The sequence below is a fragment of the Poeciliopsis prolifica genome, unplaced genomic scaffold (assembly GCF_027474105.1).
Source record: "Poeciliopsis prolifica strain line A6 unplaced genomic scaffold, Auburn_PproV2 SCAFFOLD012, whole genome shotgun sequence".
Lineage (NCBI taxonomy): Eukaryota > Metazoa > Chordata > Actinopteri > Cyprinodontiformes > Poeciliidae > Poeciliopsis > Poeciliopsis prolifica.
This window is the reverse complement of record NW_026562387.1, coordinates 11,053,202-11,071,303: the sequence shown is the minus strand read 5'-3', so window position 1 is coordinate 11,071,303 and position 18,102 is coordinate 11,053,202. Positions and strand designations below refer to the sequence as shown.

Here is an 18,102-nt window from a genome sequence, read left to right as displayed (position 1 = left end):
TACTAATCCAATATCTGAGGTTTAGTATCACCTGAAACTGTTTCGATACAGAAAAACGGATCAGAATTGTCTTAAAATGTTTCTGTTCTTAACACCAGATATTTATATTTATTTCATAATTTTCCACATCTCTCTCTCTCTCTCTCTCTCTCTCTTTTTATATATATATCTATATATATATATATATATATATATATATATATATATATATATATATATATATATATATATATATATATATATATATATATATATATATAGGGATCAGTAAGGATATTATCAAATGAGTTTCTTTGTAACTCAAACATGATTTTTTTTGTTTGCTTTTGTTTAGAGATTTACTTTATGAAAATGAGCAGAATGAACCTATAAAAACATTCAGCTTCCTCACTGAAAGTACCCATGTTAAATACAGTGATTGAATTCATTTTCATTTATGCATTTATTTATTTCTGCAAAATAGTGTTAAAATCACATCCTAATTGTAATTGTGTTCTGCAGATGCAGCATCCAAACAGCATAAAGAAGCGGGTGAAGAAGAGGATGAGGAAGCGCCTAACTACGAGGAGAAAGCCCAGGAAATTGTCCAGAGCATTCTGCAGGAAGTAGTCAACACTGTGGCTGCTGGAGGTGAGACACGCTTTATTCATAATTTCAAACGATGTGGCTCAATATTAAGTGAAATTATCAATCTGGCTTAGTCAAGTCTATTTTCTCCTGAAGCATGTTTACAGATGAGATTATCAATCCATTCCTCCTCTGCTTATTGTGTCTGCAGGCCACTGCCTGGACCCAGCGAATCTCTGCTCCGACACCAAGGAGTCAACCGGCGAGGGTGAGCCAGAGGAGTCCCCGCCGGCCGAGGCAGCGACTGAAGGCACCCAGAGCTCGATGGAGGACGAGGGAACAGTTGGGAGCGACAGCGAGCACGTCCATGCAAACGGCATTCCCGGCACGCCTATTTCTGCTAGCTTTACGCCCTCGTTGCCTGACGACAGATTATCCGTCTCCTCCACCGACACTCAGGTGAGGAAGTAAAGACACAGAGTGTTGGACCTTATAAACTGAGCTAGGTGTTGAAATTTCTTTAAGTTGCACATTTGTTCAGTCATTGCTTCTTCACTGACCCTTTTGACAAAACGGCAAAGTCCAGGGTATTACGCTGTCATTTATGGCATCTGAAGCATTTCAATAATTATTTATTTTTTTAATTATTTTTTGAATTAAGGCACCTTTGCCCCTTGCTGCTTTAAAGCTCTGTCAGAAGAAATGCATCTGGATGTTCTGTTCTTCCAGAACCGAGTCATTGTCTTTATAGAAATAAACACTCTTGTTAGTTATCCAATATGATGTTTGTTGTCATAAAAGTATAAATTTCATAAGATCTGCCTTGAGAATAGGGATTGTCAGTAGTTTAAAACCAGTCGTAATAGAGCTTACTGTCTGCTGCTTGAAGTTGTCTAATCTATACCTGTGAAAATACTGCAGTGAAAAACACAAACTTAAATGGCTTACCATAAACTCTACCTGCTTTAGTTAATAAATAGGTGATGATCAACCAAAGAAGTAAGTTATTAGGTTAACCTGAAGTTCCTTGTGTAGTTCACACTAGTGTTAAATTTACACTATGACGGGTGTAAATTTCACTTCCTAAAACCTTGTCCTCAGTCTGGCAACATCTGAATGTGTCTGAAATCTCCTCTGGCGCTTCCCGTTCATCTGTTGTGAAGCCAAAGGTCACGTTTGACACAGCCGGACTCTGGACTGTTTTTTTTTTTACACTGGCAAACAGGTGTGTGCGGTAATTTCTCCTGCAGCTGATCAGAGGAATCTGATACGTTTGCTTCATGAATAAAGAATCGTCCTGCTCCCTTCTTACTGAATGAATGAAAGAAAATAGAGTAAAAAGGTGATGGAGCCGGAGCATCATATGCAGAGGCTTTATGTTCATCTACCAAGAAATAAAAGGTCCTTAAAATAAAAATTTTCACAGCAGCTGAACTTTTATGACCCAATTTTTTGTTTGTTTTTCTAAAATGCACTGAGGTTTTCTTATTATGTCCTGTAGAATGTCATCATACATTTTTTAATCAAGATGTTATTAGTGTTAAATCGAGAAACGCTTAGTTTATATAAGTTTTTAGCAACTACAAAATCATTACAAAAATGTGGTTTGCATCTCTATTTAGCTCCCTAATCTCTGATGCCCTTAAATATAATTTGGTGTAGCCAATTGCCCTCCCAGGTTGCCTAATTAATAAAGGGAATTGGTTTGTAAATTAATCTTAGTATAAATCAAGCAGTGACCTCTGTCCACCTAAAATTCAGCATTTATTGAAAAGTTGCAAAAAGAAGCACTGTTGTGAAAAAAGTGAAAGATTTGAAATGTAGCATCCAGCTCTGAATGACCTCTGCAAGTCAGCATAATTACTCTGAGGTGTGAATACGATCAAGCAAATCTTATCACTTTAACATTTGCATAATGTTGATGTTAAATAATCTGGAAGATGAAAGCTCTAAAGTTGCTCTTTAACTTGCTTGTTTTTCTGCTCCTTCAGGAATCGGGAGCAGCAGCTGGCCAGCCGCCAGGTGCTAAGTTCTCCCACATCCTCCAGAAGGACGCTTTTCTTGTCTTTCGCTCTCTCTGCAAACTGTCGATGAAACCACTATCAGACGGACCGCCTGATCCAAAGTAAGAGTTTCTTGTTTTTTTTTAGGCATTTACGGTTAACAGTCCTTGTAAGAATTTTCTACAGCACAGAAGTGTTTGCTTTGTTAGATGTGCATTTTCTCTTCTATACTTTCTTGATTTGTGTAACCATTTAATTAATCAACATCTAATAGACTCCCAGTTCATTTAGTTGTTGGATTTAACATCTAATTGCCAAGTTTTACTCTAAATTGGTTAAAACCTGAGAGTTGGACTTTTTGTGATTTTTATTCCGAGCGAAGGCTTCATGAAAAGGCCTTTTAATGCCTTGGTTTTTTTTATCCTTCCTCTAAGCTGCAGGTCTGACTACAGACATCATGAATCATGGTTTAAAATGAGGATTGCTCCGATTGTGGTGTTTTTTTTTCATTGGTTTCCATTGGTTATGGAGGCAATGAGACATCAATCAGAATTTTCTGAATCACTTCCTTGTGTCATGAAACACTGGAGCCCTTTTCATCCTTCCTCTTTACTTTTCAAAGCACCACAAATGCAAACTGAATTATTTATTTATTTTGTTTTGCTCCAATTTAATATTTCCTCTGACCACGCTTCCCTCAGAGGAAATGTGATGGAACGAATAGCTGCACCTTCCTAGAATTAGGATTTTCTGCCTCAAGCTTCTACCTAAAACTGCATTCTGACTCTCTCCTATTTGTTCACTGTTTTTCTACCAATTTATTCTCAATTTCAACAAATTTGTGTCAAAGAAATGTTATCCAAGCTGCTTTTTGAATGGCTTTGGATACAGTTCTGGTATAACGGAGCGTTTCGCCAAGGCTGACATGCTGTGTCTGGATCAGACTGAAATCTTTCCCAGAAAGGTTTATTTCACTCCGTCACACCTAAATAACTTGATGCACACTGAACATGTGAAATGTCTGCAGCTTAACCAGAGCAAATTACCTTGGATCCGCATCTACGATCACCATTGACACATCTGATCTTCTGTTCTCAACTCTAAATGCTGCCATACCCCACCTTTCAATAAGAGTTTGCTCAAATTACTCTTATTCAGTTTTTTTTTCTTCCTTTTCAGCTTTTCTGCTTTGTTCTCCAAATTGATTTTCATTTCCAAGGCCATTTGGCGGCTAAATTCATAGCGAGAATCTGAAGATTGCATCTATTTTTTTTAAACACTACGGATGCTTTCCATTGCTACATACCAACATAAATGCTGTTAAAAGCCTTTCTTATAAGATTTCAGTCATTACTGCTCTACAAGAGAGCTTCGTTTTTAGTATTTTTGACTAAAAATCAATTATTGAGATTATTTCTTGACAATAAAATTGCTTGCAATCATAAAACCTAAGTTGGATCTCATCTAAGAAATTGCTTAAAAAGTAAAAGGATGTTATAGTTTTGGCACCTAGATCCTCTATTTTTGTATTACTGCTTTCCAGAGATGGGAAGCAGACAAAGAAAGAAAACCATTGCAAAGGAGCATTTGAAGTCAGCATAGTGTGCATTCAGACGATCTGTGACTGTGACCCCCAGAGCATTTTCTTTAAATCCTGCTGATGATTTTTGACTCTCTGCTGTAGACACACATCCTCATGAGTTCTCTCCATGTAATTAGTTGTAAGTTCCTTTCAAGGACATTGTTTTTCATTATAAAGACCCAAGAACACAGTAGAAACATTGGGAACGAAGCTGTGGAGAATCTCAAATCAGATTTAGGTTATAAAACATCATCTGAGGTAACATCTCATGGAGCGCTGCTGAATCATCTGACCTACATGTTAAACTGACTCAGATTACTACAAACTAAGCAGTTGTATAAACTCCTGAATGTACATTTTTATTCTGCTAAACAGTTTGAGTTTCAAAATCGTTCAAATAAACATAAAGACTAACAAATTGTCTTCATGTGACTGCCTCAGGTCCCACGAGCTGCGATCGAAGGTGTTGTCTCTGCAGCTTCTGCTGTCCATCCTGCAGAATGCTGGGCCCATCTTCAAGACCAACGAGATGTTCATAAACGCCATCAAGCAGTATTTGTGCGTGGCGCTGTCCAAGAACGGCGTCTCCTCTGTGCCTGAAGTCTTTGAGCTCTCTCTCTCCATCTTCCTTACGCTGCTCTCCCACTTTAAGACCCACCTCAAGATGCAAATCGAGGTAAAACGTTTGCATTTGTCTGTTTAGTAAAGTTTTCTTTTTATTGTAAGTTCTGCTGACAGCTTAAATAGCAAGCTTATTATCTGTGTAATATAAAATAAAAATAAATCTTGTGAGATAAGTACACTGAGTAAGCTTAAATTCAGCCAGAAGATCAGTTTCTTGCTCTTGAGACATTTGCTGCATGTATTTCCCACTTTCTCTCTCTGCCTCTTTTCTGTCTAATTGTCAATAAAGACAACTGGAGCCAAAAAAGCAAAGCATATAATTAAATTCCACCGTCCTTTGTTGATTGAGTTGCCAAAGAAAGAAACACCATATTTGGGAGGAGACAATTGAAATTCCCTAAACCAAAGCTTAAATTTATGAAGCTCCAAATAGTAAACTTGAGTCCAAGTTCCAAACAAACACAATAGTATTTGAAGTCAGACAAAGTTGTAAATTACTCAATTGTATCATGTTCTATGTGCAAATTTTCACATGGAATATAAAATACTTAACTGAAGGCAACAAAAGGAAGCATTAACTCAAGACCTAAAGAGAAAAGTCATATGGCCAAAATATAAATTATTAAATATAAGGCTTTTTTTCCCCCAACTCCCTTACAAATGGGTGATGCATAATTATTGGTATGCTAAGATTGTTTTTGTTCATTGAAGTAACCAAAAAGGATTTGGTTGGAAACAGTAGAAAAAAGAAGATTGGTCTCTTGGCTATTTTTTTTTTCCTTGCTTGAAAAGCAAGTCAGTGCCCAAAGGGGAAAAGCATTTCTTCAATTGCCTTGTTGGAAAACTTAAAAGTGAGTACTTAATAAGATGAATTAAAAAACAAAAACACTCAACCAAAATTTGCAGCATTTCTAAAGTCATTAGGACATGAAGTGAGCAGTTCTTCCTGTTCTTCTTTCATCTCGGCCAAATTAACTCTCTTTCCTGCTTCCAGAATCTCTGATTTGTCAGCTCTTCTTGTTTTGTGTTGCAGAGTTGCAATAGCTCCTTTTTCCTGGTTCTCAATGAAAATGCAATAAACTCTCTTTGCAGGTGTTCTTCAAAGAGATTTTCCTGTACATACTTGAGACGTCCACAAGCTCTTATGACCACAAGTGGATGGTCATTCAAACACTCACCAGAATATGTGCAGGTTTGCTTTTTGCTTTTTTTTTTTGATATATAGAAACAGAAATTTATTTCACTTGTATTAAAAATAATAGTGAGCAGAATATTCAACTTTTTTATACCAATAATTACATAAGGACTATAGTAAACTAATATCACCTGGAGTTTACTCCTGTAGCATGTAGCTTGCAAACTGCAGATTTTAAAGACAACATTTTATGGAGTTATATGCACAACTTCAGATTTTCACACCTTAATAGTCTGAATTTGAGGGAAGTTGTGGAACAACAGAGCAGCAGTGCATCACTAGAAGACAGCCAGAGAAAACACTGGCTGTGTTCTCAAAGGAGAAATCTTGTAATTTCTACTTTAATCGTAGTTTTTAGTTTCTATGATTTCATAAGGCTTTGTGGAAAAAAAAAAATGTAATCAAACTCCTCCCTTCTGTCCTGTTCAGATGCCCAAAGTGTGGTGGACATCTATGTGAACTATGACTGTGACTTGAATGCTGCTAATATATTTGAGCGCTTGGTCAACGACCTCTCAAAAATAGCCCAGGGCCGCGGAGGCCATGAGCTCGGCACAACACCCCAGCAGGTGAATTTTAATTTTTCTCATGTTCTTCATCTATTCTGTGTCTGATTTACAGGCATAGTTCAGGATTTATGAAGTAAGGTACTGTTAAAAGGTTATAAACAGTTAATAATGTACCGACAATACACAACACTCTTCGTTTATTGTAATCCCAGATTAGTTGATGCTGCAGAGGGAAGCTGATGAATTAGAGAGGAACCAGGACCAAAATTGACATCTATAAATCTCAAAAATACCACAATAGTTTATTTGAACCTATAAAACTTCATGTCTGTAATTTGAAAGTTATTCACACAGAAGTTGACAATTATTTAAACGTTAAATATAGGTCAGAGGCATTGCCCCACCCTTAGACTTCCTTGTGAAACACAGACTGAGAACTGAACTCTTCAACATTTCAAACTCAGACCAACTGAGTTCAAACTGCCAAAGTAGAAATCCAAGATATCACAGCTGCCCATGTCAACACAGTGTTATTGATTTCTACGCTGTCTACTTTTTTCTATCTGGTATTTAGTAACTGGAAAGGGTTAAATGGTTGATTCTTAGTTCATGTTTCCCAGAAACATCATCTGTGGTGCAAAAGCCCACTGAGGTTTTCAAGGTTTTAGCCGTTCTCAGACTAGCCATTCGGCTTCAACCTCCAGGACCAACTAATCAGAATTTGCACAAAATTAAGTGACATAACGGAGTTGGTTATATCAAGGAAAGATATTAACTATTTCCAGCCTTTTAGCAGAACCATAATTTATTTCCAAACCATCCCATTAAGGCAGCAGAAAAGTTTTACTGATTAATGTGTTTTATATTCTTGTCCAGGAGCTGACGCTGAGAAAGAAAGGCCTTGAATGTCTAGTGTCTATCCTAAAATGTATGGTAGAATGGAGCAAAGACCAGTACGTCAACCCCAATTCCCAGACCAGCCTAGGTGAGTCATTTATGTAATACTGGCTGCAGTGAAACCCAAAAAACAAGAAAATTTGTGACTTTTTTTGTTTGGTTTGGTCATTTTAATTATCAGCTTGCAGATTCAATAATGACAGAAATCCTGTTTCTAATAGGCTGGACATGGGAGGGTCCAACCTACGGTCTTTCAAATATACACACTGAGTTTGCTGTAGAAAACTATGCACAATATATTGCAAATGTGTGGCAAACTGAGCTGCATGAACCATCACTTTGCTTTAACAGTGGATCCCAAATGCTTATAGCATTTCAGCTCCCATAATACTTTCAGCAGACACTGGAACCAAACCTCTCCAGGTCAGGAGACGCTACTGTAGTGACTGAAACTTGATGCATGTGTGCTGCGCCTGCAGCTACTGGCACAGTGAAAGGGATTAAGTATTTTTTGTGCCAGTATACATGCATGGAAGGATGTGCAAATCTATTCAGTCCTGAGGATTTAAAGGTTTGAGTACAGTAAAAAAAAAGTTGATACACAACTACATTATGTAGTTGGTGCATATTAATAGGGCTCTGAATCCAGACATTTCATATGTAGTTTGATTGTTTGTAACCTTAATAAAGGCTTAAATAATTCTCACTGCAATGTTATAGTTGGCTCACATTGAGCAGAGCCCTCCATATTGCTTCCTTTCCTGCAATAGACTGTAAAAAAAAAAAGGAAGGTTAAAAGCAGATTTTGTCCCTAATCTATCTGGATCAGTCTCAGTTCCCCCTCAGAGTCTAACAGGAGTTTGAGATAAGGCTTGTACCCTTCAGCATAGCTGCAGTCAGCTGTAGGATTGACCACTGGAAAGAAGGAAAGAAGAGGAAAAGCGAGCACTCATCGGCTCGGTTCCAGCCACAGGAGGCGGTGAGATAATGCTTCAGCACATAGAGGCTAATCCAGGAGGTTCAGACCCTGAAAAAGAGCAATACCTTTCACTGAACTGTGATGAAGCACCAATCTGTGACACGTAGAGCATATCCTCTCTGCGAGACGGGCCGCTGGGTCTTGTGCGCAGAGGAGGATTTGTCGTTAGCTGAAGGAGGAACCCGAACTAAGATGAAGCTAAAACTCTGAGAAAGGACTGAAAAGATATCCCTTAAGCCTCTGGAAGTATCCACAGGCCAGCCTGGGGCTAAGCTGTCAGAGCCAAGCGGCAGAGGCAGCTTTGGTGACTGTCAGGGATATTACTCTGCCAAAAACCCACGACAGCTCATTAGTATACAAACAACAGCTCACATTAAAATCCTGCATGCTGAACTTCCCCTGCTGGCAGTGTTAGTAGAGGTTAGAAAGTTTTACATTTTAGACTGAATTCTATTATAGCATCATGCCAGGTCCTTGCTTGTAATGGTTTCTTGTCTTTACTCTCATCTTTCTGAATAACTTCAAAGCAAGAGCAGGTAAACTGGAACAGTAGTGAGTGTTTAGTAGAATGTGTGTTAAAATAGCTCCGATTTAAACCCTTTGTGATTGTGATTTAGGTAGTTTTCCATTGTCTCGGTAAGGCCTGTTTCAGCATGACCGTCTGTCATCAGCTTTTAATATGACATTCAGCATGCCTCACTCCAGAATAACTCGGAGTGTATCTATACTGGGATAAACTCTGCTGTCAAACATCACAACCCAGACCCAAAGTTCAGCCTTAAAAAAACATTGAGTTATTTAAGTAAGTTACAGGGATCTGACAGTGTACTCTAGTAGAAAATTTCTCTCACATGGTCTCATAACACCAAAACAGTTTGAGGAAAAGAAATAGTAATTGCTTGAAATTAAGAATTTCTTTAAAACCATAGTAAACTCTGAAATCAGATACAAGCCTATGTCTAGTTTTGTTATGCAACTTGAGTGGTGTAGGTTACGCTGTAACCAGAACCATGTTTGTTTTGACTTAACCTGTTGAGACCTGAAGTAACATCCAAACCAGGTTATATTCAGCATAGTTTTACTCTGGAAAAGAAAGAAACGCATCCCGATACTCTTTCTTTTGCTGTTCTGTCCGTGTTTTAAGAACGGCAAACATCAAGGCGTGCCTAATATCTGCGAGGCTGTCCTGAATGTTTTAAAGAGTTTCCGTTGGGTAATCAGACACCTCATTTGGACCCGGCCTGGGTTACAGGGTGAACCTGTTCCAGCAGCAGCATTGCATCCTTGAGCTCCTCTCTCATGGATTAATAAACCAACTCTCTTGACCTTCAGCTCACATTTCTTTCCCCTTTTCCCTGCCTGCAGTGATGTAGAGAACATTCAGAGCCCAAATGCTGCTTTGCGTTACAGCTTTTATGTGTCTGTTTAGGTAGGTGTGTGTTTCTGGGAGTTATTAGGCTGTGGTCATGTGTTCAGGGTTCCTACAAGAAATGTGTAGTATAAAGAAAAAGCAAATTAAAAAATGGACAAATAATTACATTTTATCTGACAAATCGATCGATAATCCGTCCATTTGACCAACCATCCACCAACCAGTTCATTTTTTCACTCATGATTCCTTCATCCAGCACTTTAGTCATCAGTTCTTCCTCAATCTGTCTTTTCAGCCTTCCACTCACCATTTTTAATTATTTCCACCTTGACTTTTTCTTTTTTAACCTCTGCACAGTTCTGTTAGTCAGAGTGGGGTTTTTTTGGCCTAAAGCTTGGTCAGATTGAGAGATTTCTCAACAAAACAATCTTTATTGTTTTCTAAATCATTGGCTTTATTTCCTTTTTATTTTTGCTCGTCAGGCCAGGAGAAACCTTCAGAGCAGGACAGCTCAGAGACCAAGACAACCGAGAGCATAAACCGCTACGGCAGCATCAACTCCCTGGACTCCACGGCTTCGTCTGGCATCGGTAGCTACAGCACACAAATGTCCGGCACCGACAACCCCGAACAGTTTGAAGTTCTCAAGCAGCAGAAGGAGATCATTGAACAGGGGATTGACCTGTGAGTCCAGAGAATTTATAACTATATTCTGATGAACATGGAACGGGTTAACCGTAGCTAAGTTTAGCTTTGCATGTTTGTGTTTTCCTCAGGTTCAATAAGAAACCAAAGAGAGGAATCCAGTACCTTCAAGAGCAAGGCATGCTGGGTACAACCCCAGAGGACCTTGCACAGTTCTTGCACCAGGAGGAGAGGCTTGACTCGGTAAAAAAAATAAAAATGTTTTAGGTAAAAGTAGAAAGCAAAGATAAGTAGGCACTAGAATACTTTCAAAATAATACAATTTGTTGCAGAAATAGTTTATTAACCAGATGAAATCTTTGAGATGTAGAAAATTAGTTTTTTCTGATTATACTATCATCTTTACTTGTTAATGATCATAACAATCCGAGAACAATTTCTTGTGCAGTGAAAACTTACAAGTTGGTCAAATAAAATAACATGAATGTATATATTTATGTATGAATAAAATAGTAATTTTATTCAGTTATTTATGACAAGTTGCATTTGTACTCTGCAGATTTCAACAATTATATTAACAATGAAAGCTGGAACTTTCATTATTAGTAATGAAAATATTGCCTTAAATCTGCCTAAAATTACATAAAAATATGTTGCGAGTCTTCCAGTTACCCATCTTGATTCTAGACAAAACAAAATTAAGCTCACATCAAATGCTGCCTATAGCAGGTAAAAAAAAAGTTAATGTATAAAGCTAGATTAAAATTGATGTAATTAAATTGTGATTGTATATGTGTTAATCAGAATTAAAAGTAATTTAATACAATGACTAATTGAACAAATTTTTTATTGCAAAACCTTTGATTGGCCCCATCATGAGCTTATTAGTGCAGCATTAATAATTGCATTAATTACTGCATCAAATCAAAACAATCTGCCCTGATTTGCTAATCATTAAGACAGCTTGTGCTTCACTCTGCAGAGTCACAGTGGCAGACCTGAGCATTGTGTGTAAATGTGCAGGTATAATGCACATTTGCAAAGTGTGCGTTATACTGTGTGCACAGCCTGACCTCTGTGTCGTTGCTCTGTTTAGACTCAGGTGGGTGAATTCCTCGGCGATAATGACCGTTTCAATAAAGAGGTCATGTACGCCTACGTGGATCAAATGGACTTCCAGGGCAAAGACTTTGTTTCCGCTCTAAGGATTTTCTTGGAGGGCTTCCGGCTCCCCGGCGAGGCCCAGAAGATTGACCGGCTTATGGAGAAATTTGCAGCAAGATACCTGGAATGCAATCAGGGGTGAGTTTTATTCTCTCTCTTTTTTTTTTTCACAAAACAGAAAGTAATCCAGAGGTCAAGGATGTGGTTACTTTTACAGGTCGTTTATCCTGCTCACCCGTTATTCTCGTTTTGTTTTTATTGCTCCAGACAAACTCTTTTTGCCAGTGCAGACACAGCATATGTTCTCGCCTACTCAATCATCATGTTGACAACGGACCTCCACAGCCCGCAGGTAAGACGTCCACCTCAAGGAAGCTGCAGAGTTTTGGTGTTTAGACAAGAACTGTCCCTTTAAATATCAGTGAAGCGTCTTGAGCATAAGCCAGTCTTGACTTTTGTTTTTATTGTTGTAATCTGCAAAGGTGAAGAATAAAATGACAAAAGAGCAGTACATCAAGATGAACCGTGGCATCAATGACAGTAAAGATCTGCCAGAGGAGTATCTGTCAGCCATATACGATGAGATCGCAGGGAAGAAGATTGCCATGAAGGAAACAAAAGAGCTCACCTTGAAGTCCAACAAGCAAAGTAAGACTGAACATCGTATCGACAAACGACATGTTATCCCTGCTGATCTGGGTTGAATTGATCTCTGAATCTGAATTGTGTGCAGGTGTGGCCAGCGAGAAGCAGAGGCGTCTGCTCTACAACGTGGAAATGGAGCAGATGGCCAAGACGGCCAAAGCTCTGATGGAGGCCGTCAGCCACGTCCAGGCCCCCTTCACCAGCGCCACGCATCTGGAGCACGTCAGGCCCATGTTCAAGGTATTTCACATGAGACTCCACACACCCCGCTGGGAGTAAGAAGGCTTAATCCAGCGTGGAAGCCTCATCTGTGTGTGACGCTTCTCAGCTGGCGTGGACGCCTTTCCTGGCTGCCTTCAGCGTCGGCCTGCAGGACTGTGACGACACTGAAGTGGCCTCGCTCTGTCTCGAAGGAATACGCTGCGCCATCAGGATAGCATGCATCTTTTCCATACAGGTACTGCACCCTGGATCACTGCAATACAGGCTTCTTGCACAAAACATTTACAGAACTGGATTTGATCACTTTTAAAGTTTCCATAAATTGAGTTTGGAAACATGTTTGAGTTTCTGTTCTTTATGTTTTTAATAAAAGTTTCTTTTTTTATCTTGAGTTGCATTTATATTAATACCTTCTTTTTCCATTTGTCAGGTAATAATTTTTAAGGTTTTGTCAAATTGATTTTTTCATTAGTTGCTAGCTATGATCATCAAAATAATTGGTCTCAGTGTGAAACGTGTTCCATATAAAATGTTAAAGTTATTGTTTAGTTAGATGGCTCTCTGGAATTTTAGATAAATGTTTTGTACTTAAATGACCAGAATGTACAAAAATTGCCATTAAAAACATTGTTTTTGCTTTTTGAACAGCTGGAGAGGGATGCTTACGTTCAGGCTCTGGCCAGGTTCACCCTGCTGACGGCCAGCTCCGGCATCGCAGAAATGAAGCAGAAGAACATCGACACCATCAAGACCCTGATTACTGTAGCACATACAGATGGCAACTACCTGGGCAACTCCTGGCATGAGGTCTGCATCAGTTTATGAGAGCGTTCAGAACCATTCAGCAGAATACATTCCAGCATCGTCTATTCAAATTGGTTCTTTATTGATCAGTCATCAAACATAACTTGAGTCATAACTGCTAAAATTGGCATAACTTTTTGGGGTTTTTTTTAAAAGATTTTTGTGGCACTCGTGGCATTTATTTGCTGTATTTAGACAGGAAATGGGCAAAGAGAGAGAGAAGGGAGAACGTGCAGCGAAGGTGACCATTCTAAACCTTTCATACAGTTTCTTTGTCTTTCCATCAAGTCTGGTCAGCTAACCTGCCACAGATATGGAAAACCACCATGAGCTTCTTGGTTGCTTTTCTGAATGATGCTCTCTTTGCCTCTTTGTGAGAGTTTATGCTTTAATCCTCTGAAAAAAAAAAAACCCTATGAGGTCTTTATATTTGTCAGCCACTTTGCGCTTATGCAATACTTTGTGTTGTTCTATCCAACAGGATGCATTGGAGTTTGTGTCTGTAAGAGGTGTGATTGGTTTTTCCTTCCTTTGGCCTTTCTTGACCGTTTTACTTCCTCCTTCTCAGATCATGAAGTGCATCAGTCAGCTGGAGCTGGCTCAGCTGATTGGTACGGGGGTGAAGGCACGCTACATTTCGGGGACGGTGCGGGGGAAAGAGGGCTTCATCACCAGCACCAAGGAGCAGAACAACGACGAGTACCTGGGTCTAGGTCAGTAGAAACGTTTCAGTCCGTCACAAACAGAATACTACTAAAGATCTGACAGTAGAACTACTCCCATGTGGTTCTCTCTGTAGTTGGAGGAACAGTAGATCGTAAGCAGATTGCCAGCATTCAGGAGTCCATTGGTGAGACGAGCTCCCAGAGCGTGGTGGTGGCTGTGGACAGGTATGGATCTGATATTTCTCCACTCATTTACCTCCAGGTCTCCTCCTGTACACTTATGTAGACACAACACTTCACATCTTCTTCAATGTTTTCAGGATCTTCACAGGCTCCACCAGATTGGACGGTAACGCAATAGGTGAGTCAAGACGTTCTCTCTTGGGCTTCAAGGACTGTTGGATTTCTTGCGTTGTTGCGACTCATCTTCCTGTTCAATTCACTTTCTTTTTCTTTTTTTTTTGCCTCACCTGGGTGATTTTTATCTGTTTATCAGTGGATTTTGTGCGCTGGCTGTGTGCTGTGTCCATGGATGAGCTGGCCTCGCCCACACATCCACGCATGTTCAGCCTGCAAAAGATCGTGGAGATCTCCTACTACAACATGGGCCGCATCAGGCTGCAGTGGTCCAGGATCTGGGAGGTGATCGGAGACCACTTCAATAAGGTGGGTGTGCGAAACAGAGCGACCCCTTCAGGTTCTCTTTTCTTCCTTTTGTTCTTGTGTTACTCTTCCAGAGGATGTTGTTGTTTGGCTGTTATTACCTTTCTTCTATGAAAGAGAGTATATTTTGGTTTTAATGAGAGATAAATATTACTAAAAGGAGAGTTTTCTTGTTTAAGCGAGATACTGCTCCTGAATTTATTTCATAACTCTGGAAGAAAAGTGCTTCTGTTGAAAAATGAACATCACAATTTTTGTTTTTAATCTATTTATTTTGGCAGCAGTAAACAAATAATCGTTTTCAATTTTTAAAATGTATAATTTTCTAAAATCTGAAGTGTAGATTTGATAGAATTTTTTTTCAGTGGATAAAGTAGTGTAAATAAAAATATCCAATGCCTTAAAGTTTTTTAAAAATATATATATGTTTGACAAGATTAAAGAAAAAAAAATTTTTTCCTATTGAAATAGCGATCAACATTTATTTTAATTGCAAATCCAAGTTAGACATTTCGCTTTTTTTTGTCCAGTGATTCAGTTGTTCTTTTTTAAATAATCATCCTCTGTTCTAATGATTTTATACATCCCACGTGTTGAACAGTTTCTCTTCTTTCCCCCAGTTTGTTCTGAGAAGCCTAATGATTTGTTGAACAGAAAATGTGTAATATGAAATCGAAGACGTTATTTTTCTCTCTGCAGGTTGGCTGTAATCCCAATGAAGATGTAGCAATTTTTGCCGTCGATTCTCTCAGGCAGCTGTCCATGAAGTTCCTGGAGAAAGGGGAGCTGGCGAACTTCCGCTTCCAGAAGGACTTTCTGAGGCCGTTCGAGCACATCATGAAGAAGAACAGGTACAAACCCAAAGCCACCAGCGCCGAGCCTCTTCAACGTCATCTTTCCTGTGTTTTTCTCCCTGGATTTTTTTTTTTTCACTCTGACTCTTGTCAACATTTCAGCTGACCTATTTCAGTCTTCTTGCATTACTTCTCCACTGATTTCGCATGAAACCCTCTTTCCCTCCTGTCTGTTTGGTTTGAGATGATTTTTAAGCACACAACAGTGTGCATGCGGCATGTGAAATGCTAACAGCTGTTTCACTACAACATATTTCTGACAAGAACCAGGAGTTTAAACAAGAATCCTCTCACAGAAGGATAGATGGCAGTGGGAAGGACACGGCTGGTGGCCATGTAAACCGGGCAGAGCGTGGAGTCCATTAGAGTCGCGTGTGTGTGTGATTGTGTGTGTGAGAGAGAGATGGTTAGAAGAGGCAGATTTCCTCCCATTCATGCTCCCTGAGCTGCTACAATTGCTTGTCACTATGGAAACAGTTGCTGCAACAAACCAGTTGATCTCAAGCTGTAATAATCACTTTACCTTAAAATGAGCCTGGGGATTTCATCAAGCGCTTTTACAGCTAATCTGCGTCAATAAACAGGCAAATTATCATCACTTCAGTTGATTTGACACATTCACGTCCCCATTTTTTTTCTCTTTTTCTGAACCTGCCTCCACCCAGGTCTCCCACCATCAGAGACATGGTGGTGCGCTGCATAGCTCAGATGGTGAACTCCCAGGCTGCAAACATCCGTTCCGGCTGGAAGAACATCTTCTCAGTGTTTCACCTGGCAGCGTCCGACCAGGACGAGAGCATCGTGGAGCTGGCCTTCCAGACCACCGGCCACATCGTCAGTGAGTCCAACACTCCTTTGTCCAAACTTGTTTCATGTCGTCCCTTCAATCATGCGGCAGAAATGGCAAGTCAAGCCATTTCTCGCTAGTTCTGACTAAGACTAGTTGCTGTATTTTTAGTTTTTTAGTATATTTTTTTCAAAAGAGTTCAGTTATATGTGATTATATCGTTAGAGGCAAGACTTAGACTTATCTTATGAACAAATCTGTCAGCTGGTCAGAAGATCTGATTGATCTTTAAACCAAAGTCTGTTTTTATTAACTTCTCTTCTCCTCCACTTGTGTGCTTGCTGTTTAAACCTCCCTCAGCGAATGTATTCGAGAAGCACTTTGCAGCCACCATCGACTCCTTCCAGGACGCCGTCAAGTGTCTCTCGGAGTTCGCCTGCAATGCCTCTTTCCCAGACACCAGCATGGAAGCAATCCGCCTCATCCGCCACTGCGCCAAATACGTCTCAGAGAGACCCCAGGTCAACGTCGGCCGGATGAAGTCTGAATCCTACCTATAAATAAATGCGAGGATTCATTTTGAACTCGTTCCTTCGTCCCCGGCAGGCCTTCAAAGACTACACCAGTGACGACATGAATGTAGCCCCCGAGGACCGGGTGTGGGTGCGAGGGTGGTTCCCCATCCTGTTTGAGCTCTCCTGCATCATCAACAGGTGCAAACTGGATGTCAGGACCAGGTAAGTGGGCTTAACCTTCCAATCACAAAGTTTTGACTTTTCCAAATTTTGTCACCTGACAACCACAAGCTGCTGGGATTTTAAATGCAAAACTGTTTGTAATTCATATAAAACAAGAGAAAGAAGTTGTGTGTGTGTTTTTAGTGCGTTTGCGTTGCTCTTGCAGGGGCCTCACAGTGATGTTTGAAGTGATGAAGACCTATGGGCATACCTTCGAGAAACACTGGTGGCAGGACCTGTTCAGAATCGTCTTCAGGATCTTTGACAACATGAAGCTGCCGGAGCAGCAGACCGAGGTAACGGACAAGTCTTTTCTTTCTGCAGCTTCTTCGTTTTAGTTCTCGTGTGTGAAGCGTGCTCACTAATGAGGCGTTTGTTGTGAAACACTTCAGAAAGCAGAGTGGATGACCACCACATGCAACCATGCACTTTATGCCATCTGTGACGTTTTCACCCAATACTTTGAGTCCCTCAATGGACTCCTGTTGGATGACATCCTGGCTCAGCTCTACTGGTGTGTGCAGCAAGGTGAGTGTGTTTGTTGGCGGGCTTTTACAGGCTGTGTTAGCATTTTCATCAGATCAGAAAAAGAGGATTTTTTTTGTAAATGTTTAAACTGTTTTATGAACCTGTTCTCCAAACAAAATTAGTCTACATCATGTTTATCATAAATGAAATAATAATAGATTCCACTTCCTGTGTCTCTGCCTCTTCACTTGCAGATAATGAGCAGCTGGCCCGTTCAGGCACCAACTGCCTGGAGAACGTGGTCATCCTCAACGGGGAGAAGTTCTCCGCCGAGACCTGGGACAAGACTTGTAACTGCATGCTGGACATCTTCAAGACCACCATCCCCCACGCGTAAGCTGACGCGCTGTCAAAGAGTTTCTTACTCACCAGGAATACAGTGTGGGAATGAATTTGAACTAAAGCTGTTCAACTGGGCAATTTGTTGCTTGAAAATTAGATTGTAGAACAAAATCAAAATGCAGTGCTAAAAGCTAGTGGTGTTTAGAATAATGGAATAACTTTTTTATGTGATGAAGCTATGAATAATGACATTGAAGGACGTTTATGTGGCAAGCTGGAAACACCACTGAAAACAGTGGTCATAATTTTCAGCATCATTGGTGCTCCATACATCCTGGCTGGCAGCACTGGTGCAGCTTTGTGTCTGCAAATGGGGGA

The 18,102-nt window shown here is 39.9% G+C and overlaps 1 protein-coding gene across 2 annotated transcripts in view; it reads left to right on the top strand.

Moving 5' to 3' along the window:
- Positions 1–18,102, top strand: part of arfgef1 (ADP-ribosylation factor guanine nucleotide-exchange factor 1 (brefeldin A-inhibited)) — a 49,864-nt gene that overhangs the window by 27,576 nt on the left and 4,186 nt on the right. For both annotated transcript variants that reach the window (XM_055037795.1, XM_055037794.1), the window contains 26 exons: positions 502–630; positions 779–1,026; positions 2,559–2,692; positions 4,594–4,828; positions 5,869–5,968; positions 6,401–6,540; positions 7,357–7,465; positions 10,211–10,412; positions 10,505–10,616; positions 11,470–11,675; positions 11,805–11,889; positions 12,020–12,185; positions 12,271–12,422; positions 12,511–12,639; positions 13,053–13,211; positions 13,777–13,921; positions 14,008–14,098; positions 14,194–14,234; positions 14,370–14,539; positions 15,236–15,387; positions 16,056–16,228; positions 16,538–16,698; positions 16,784–16,914; positions 17,081–17,210; positions 17,307–17,442; positions 17,637–17,775. In XM_055037795.1, coding sequence (XP_054893770.1) covers positions 502–630; positions 779–1,026; positions 2,559–2,692; positions 4,594–4,828; positions 5,869–5,968; positions 6,401–6,540; positions 7,357–7,465; positions 10,211–10,412; positions 10,505–10,616; positions 11,470–11,675; positions 11,805–11,889; positions 12,020–12,185; positions 12,271–12,422; positions 12,511–12,639; positions 13,053–13,211; positions 13,777–13,921; positions 14,008–14,098; positions 14,194–14,234; positions 14,370–14,539; positions 15,236–15,387; positions 16,056–16,228; positions 16,538–16,698; positions 16,784–16,914; positions 17,081–17,210; positions 17,307–17,442; positions 17,637–17,775 — 3,775 coding nt within the window. The remainder of the gene's footprint in view (positions 1–501; positions 631–778; positions 1,027–2,558; positions 2,693–4,593; positions 4,829–5,868; positions 5,969–6,400; positions 6,541–7,356; positions 7,466–10,210; positions 10,413–10,504; positions 10,617–11,469; positions 11,676–11,804; positions 11,890–12,019; positions 12,186–12,270; positions 12,423–12,510; positions 12,640–13,052; positions 13,212–13,776; positions 13,922–14,007; positions 14,099–14,193; positions 14,235–14,369; positions 14,540–15,235; positions 15,388–16,055; positions 16,229–16,537; positions 16,699–16,783; positions 16,915–17,080; positions 17,211–17,306; positions 17,443–17,636; positions 17,776–18,102) is intronic.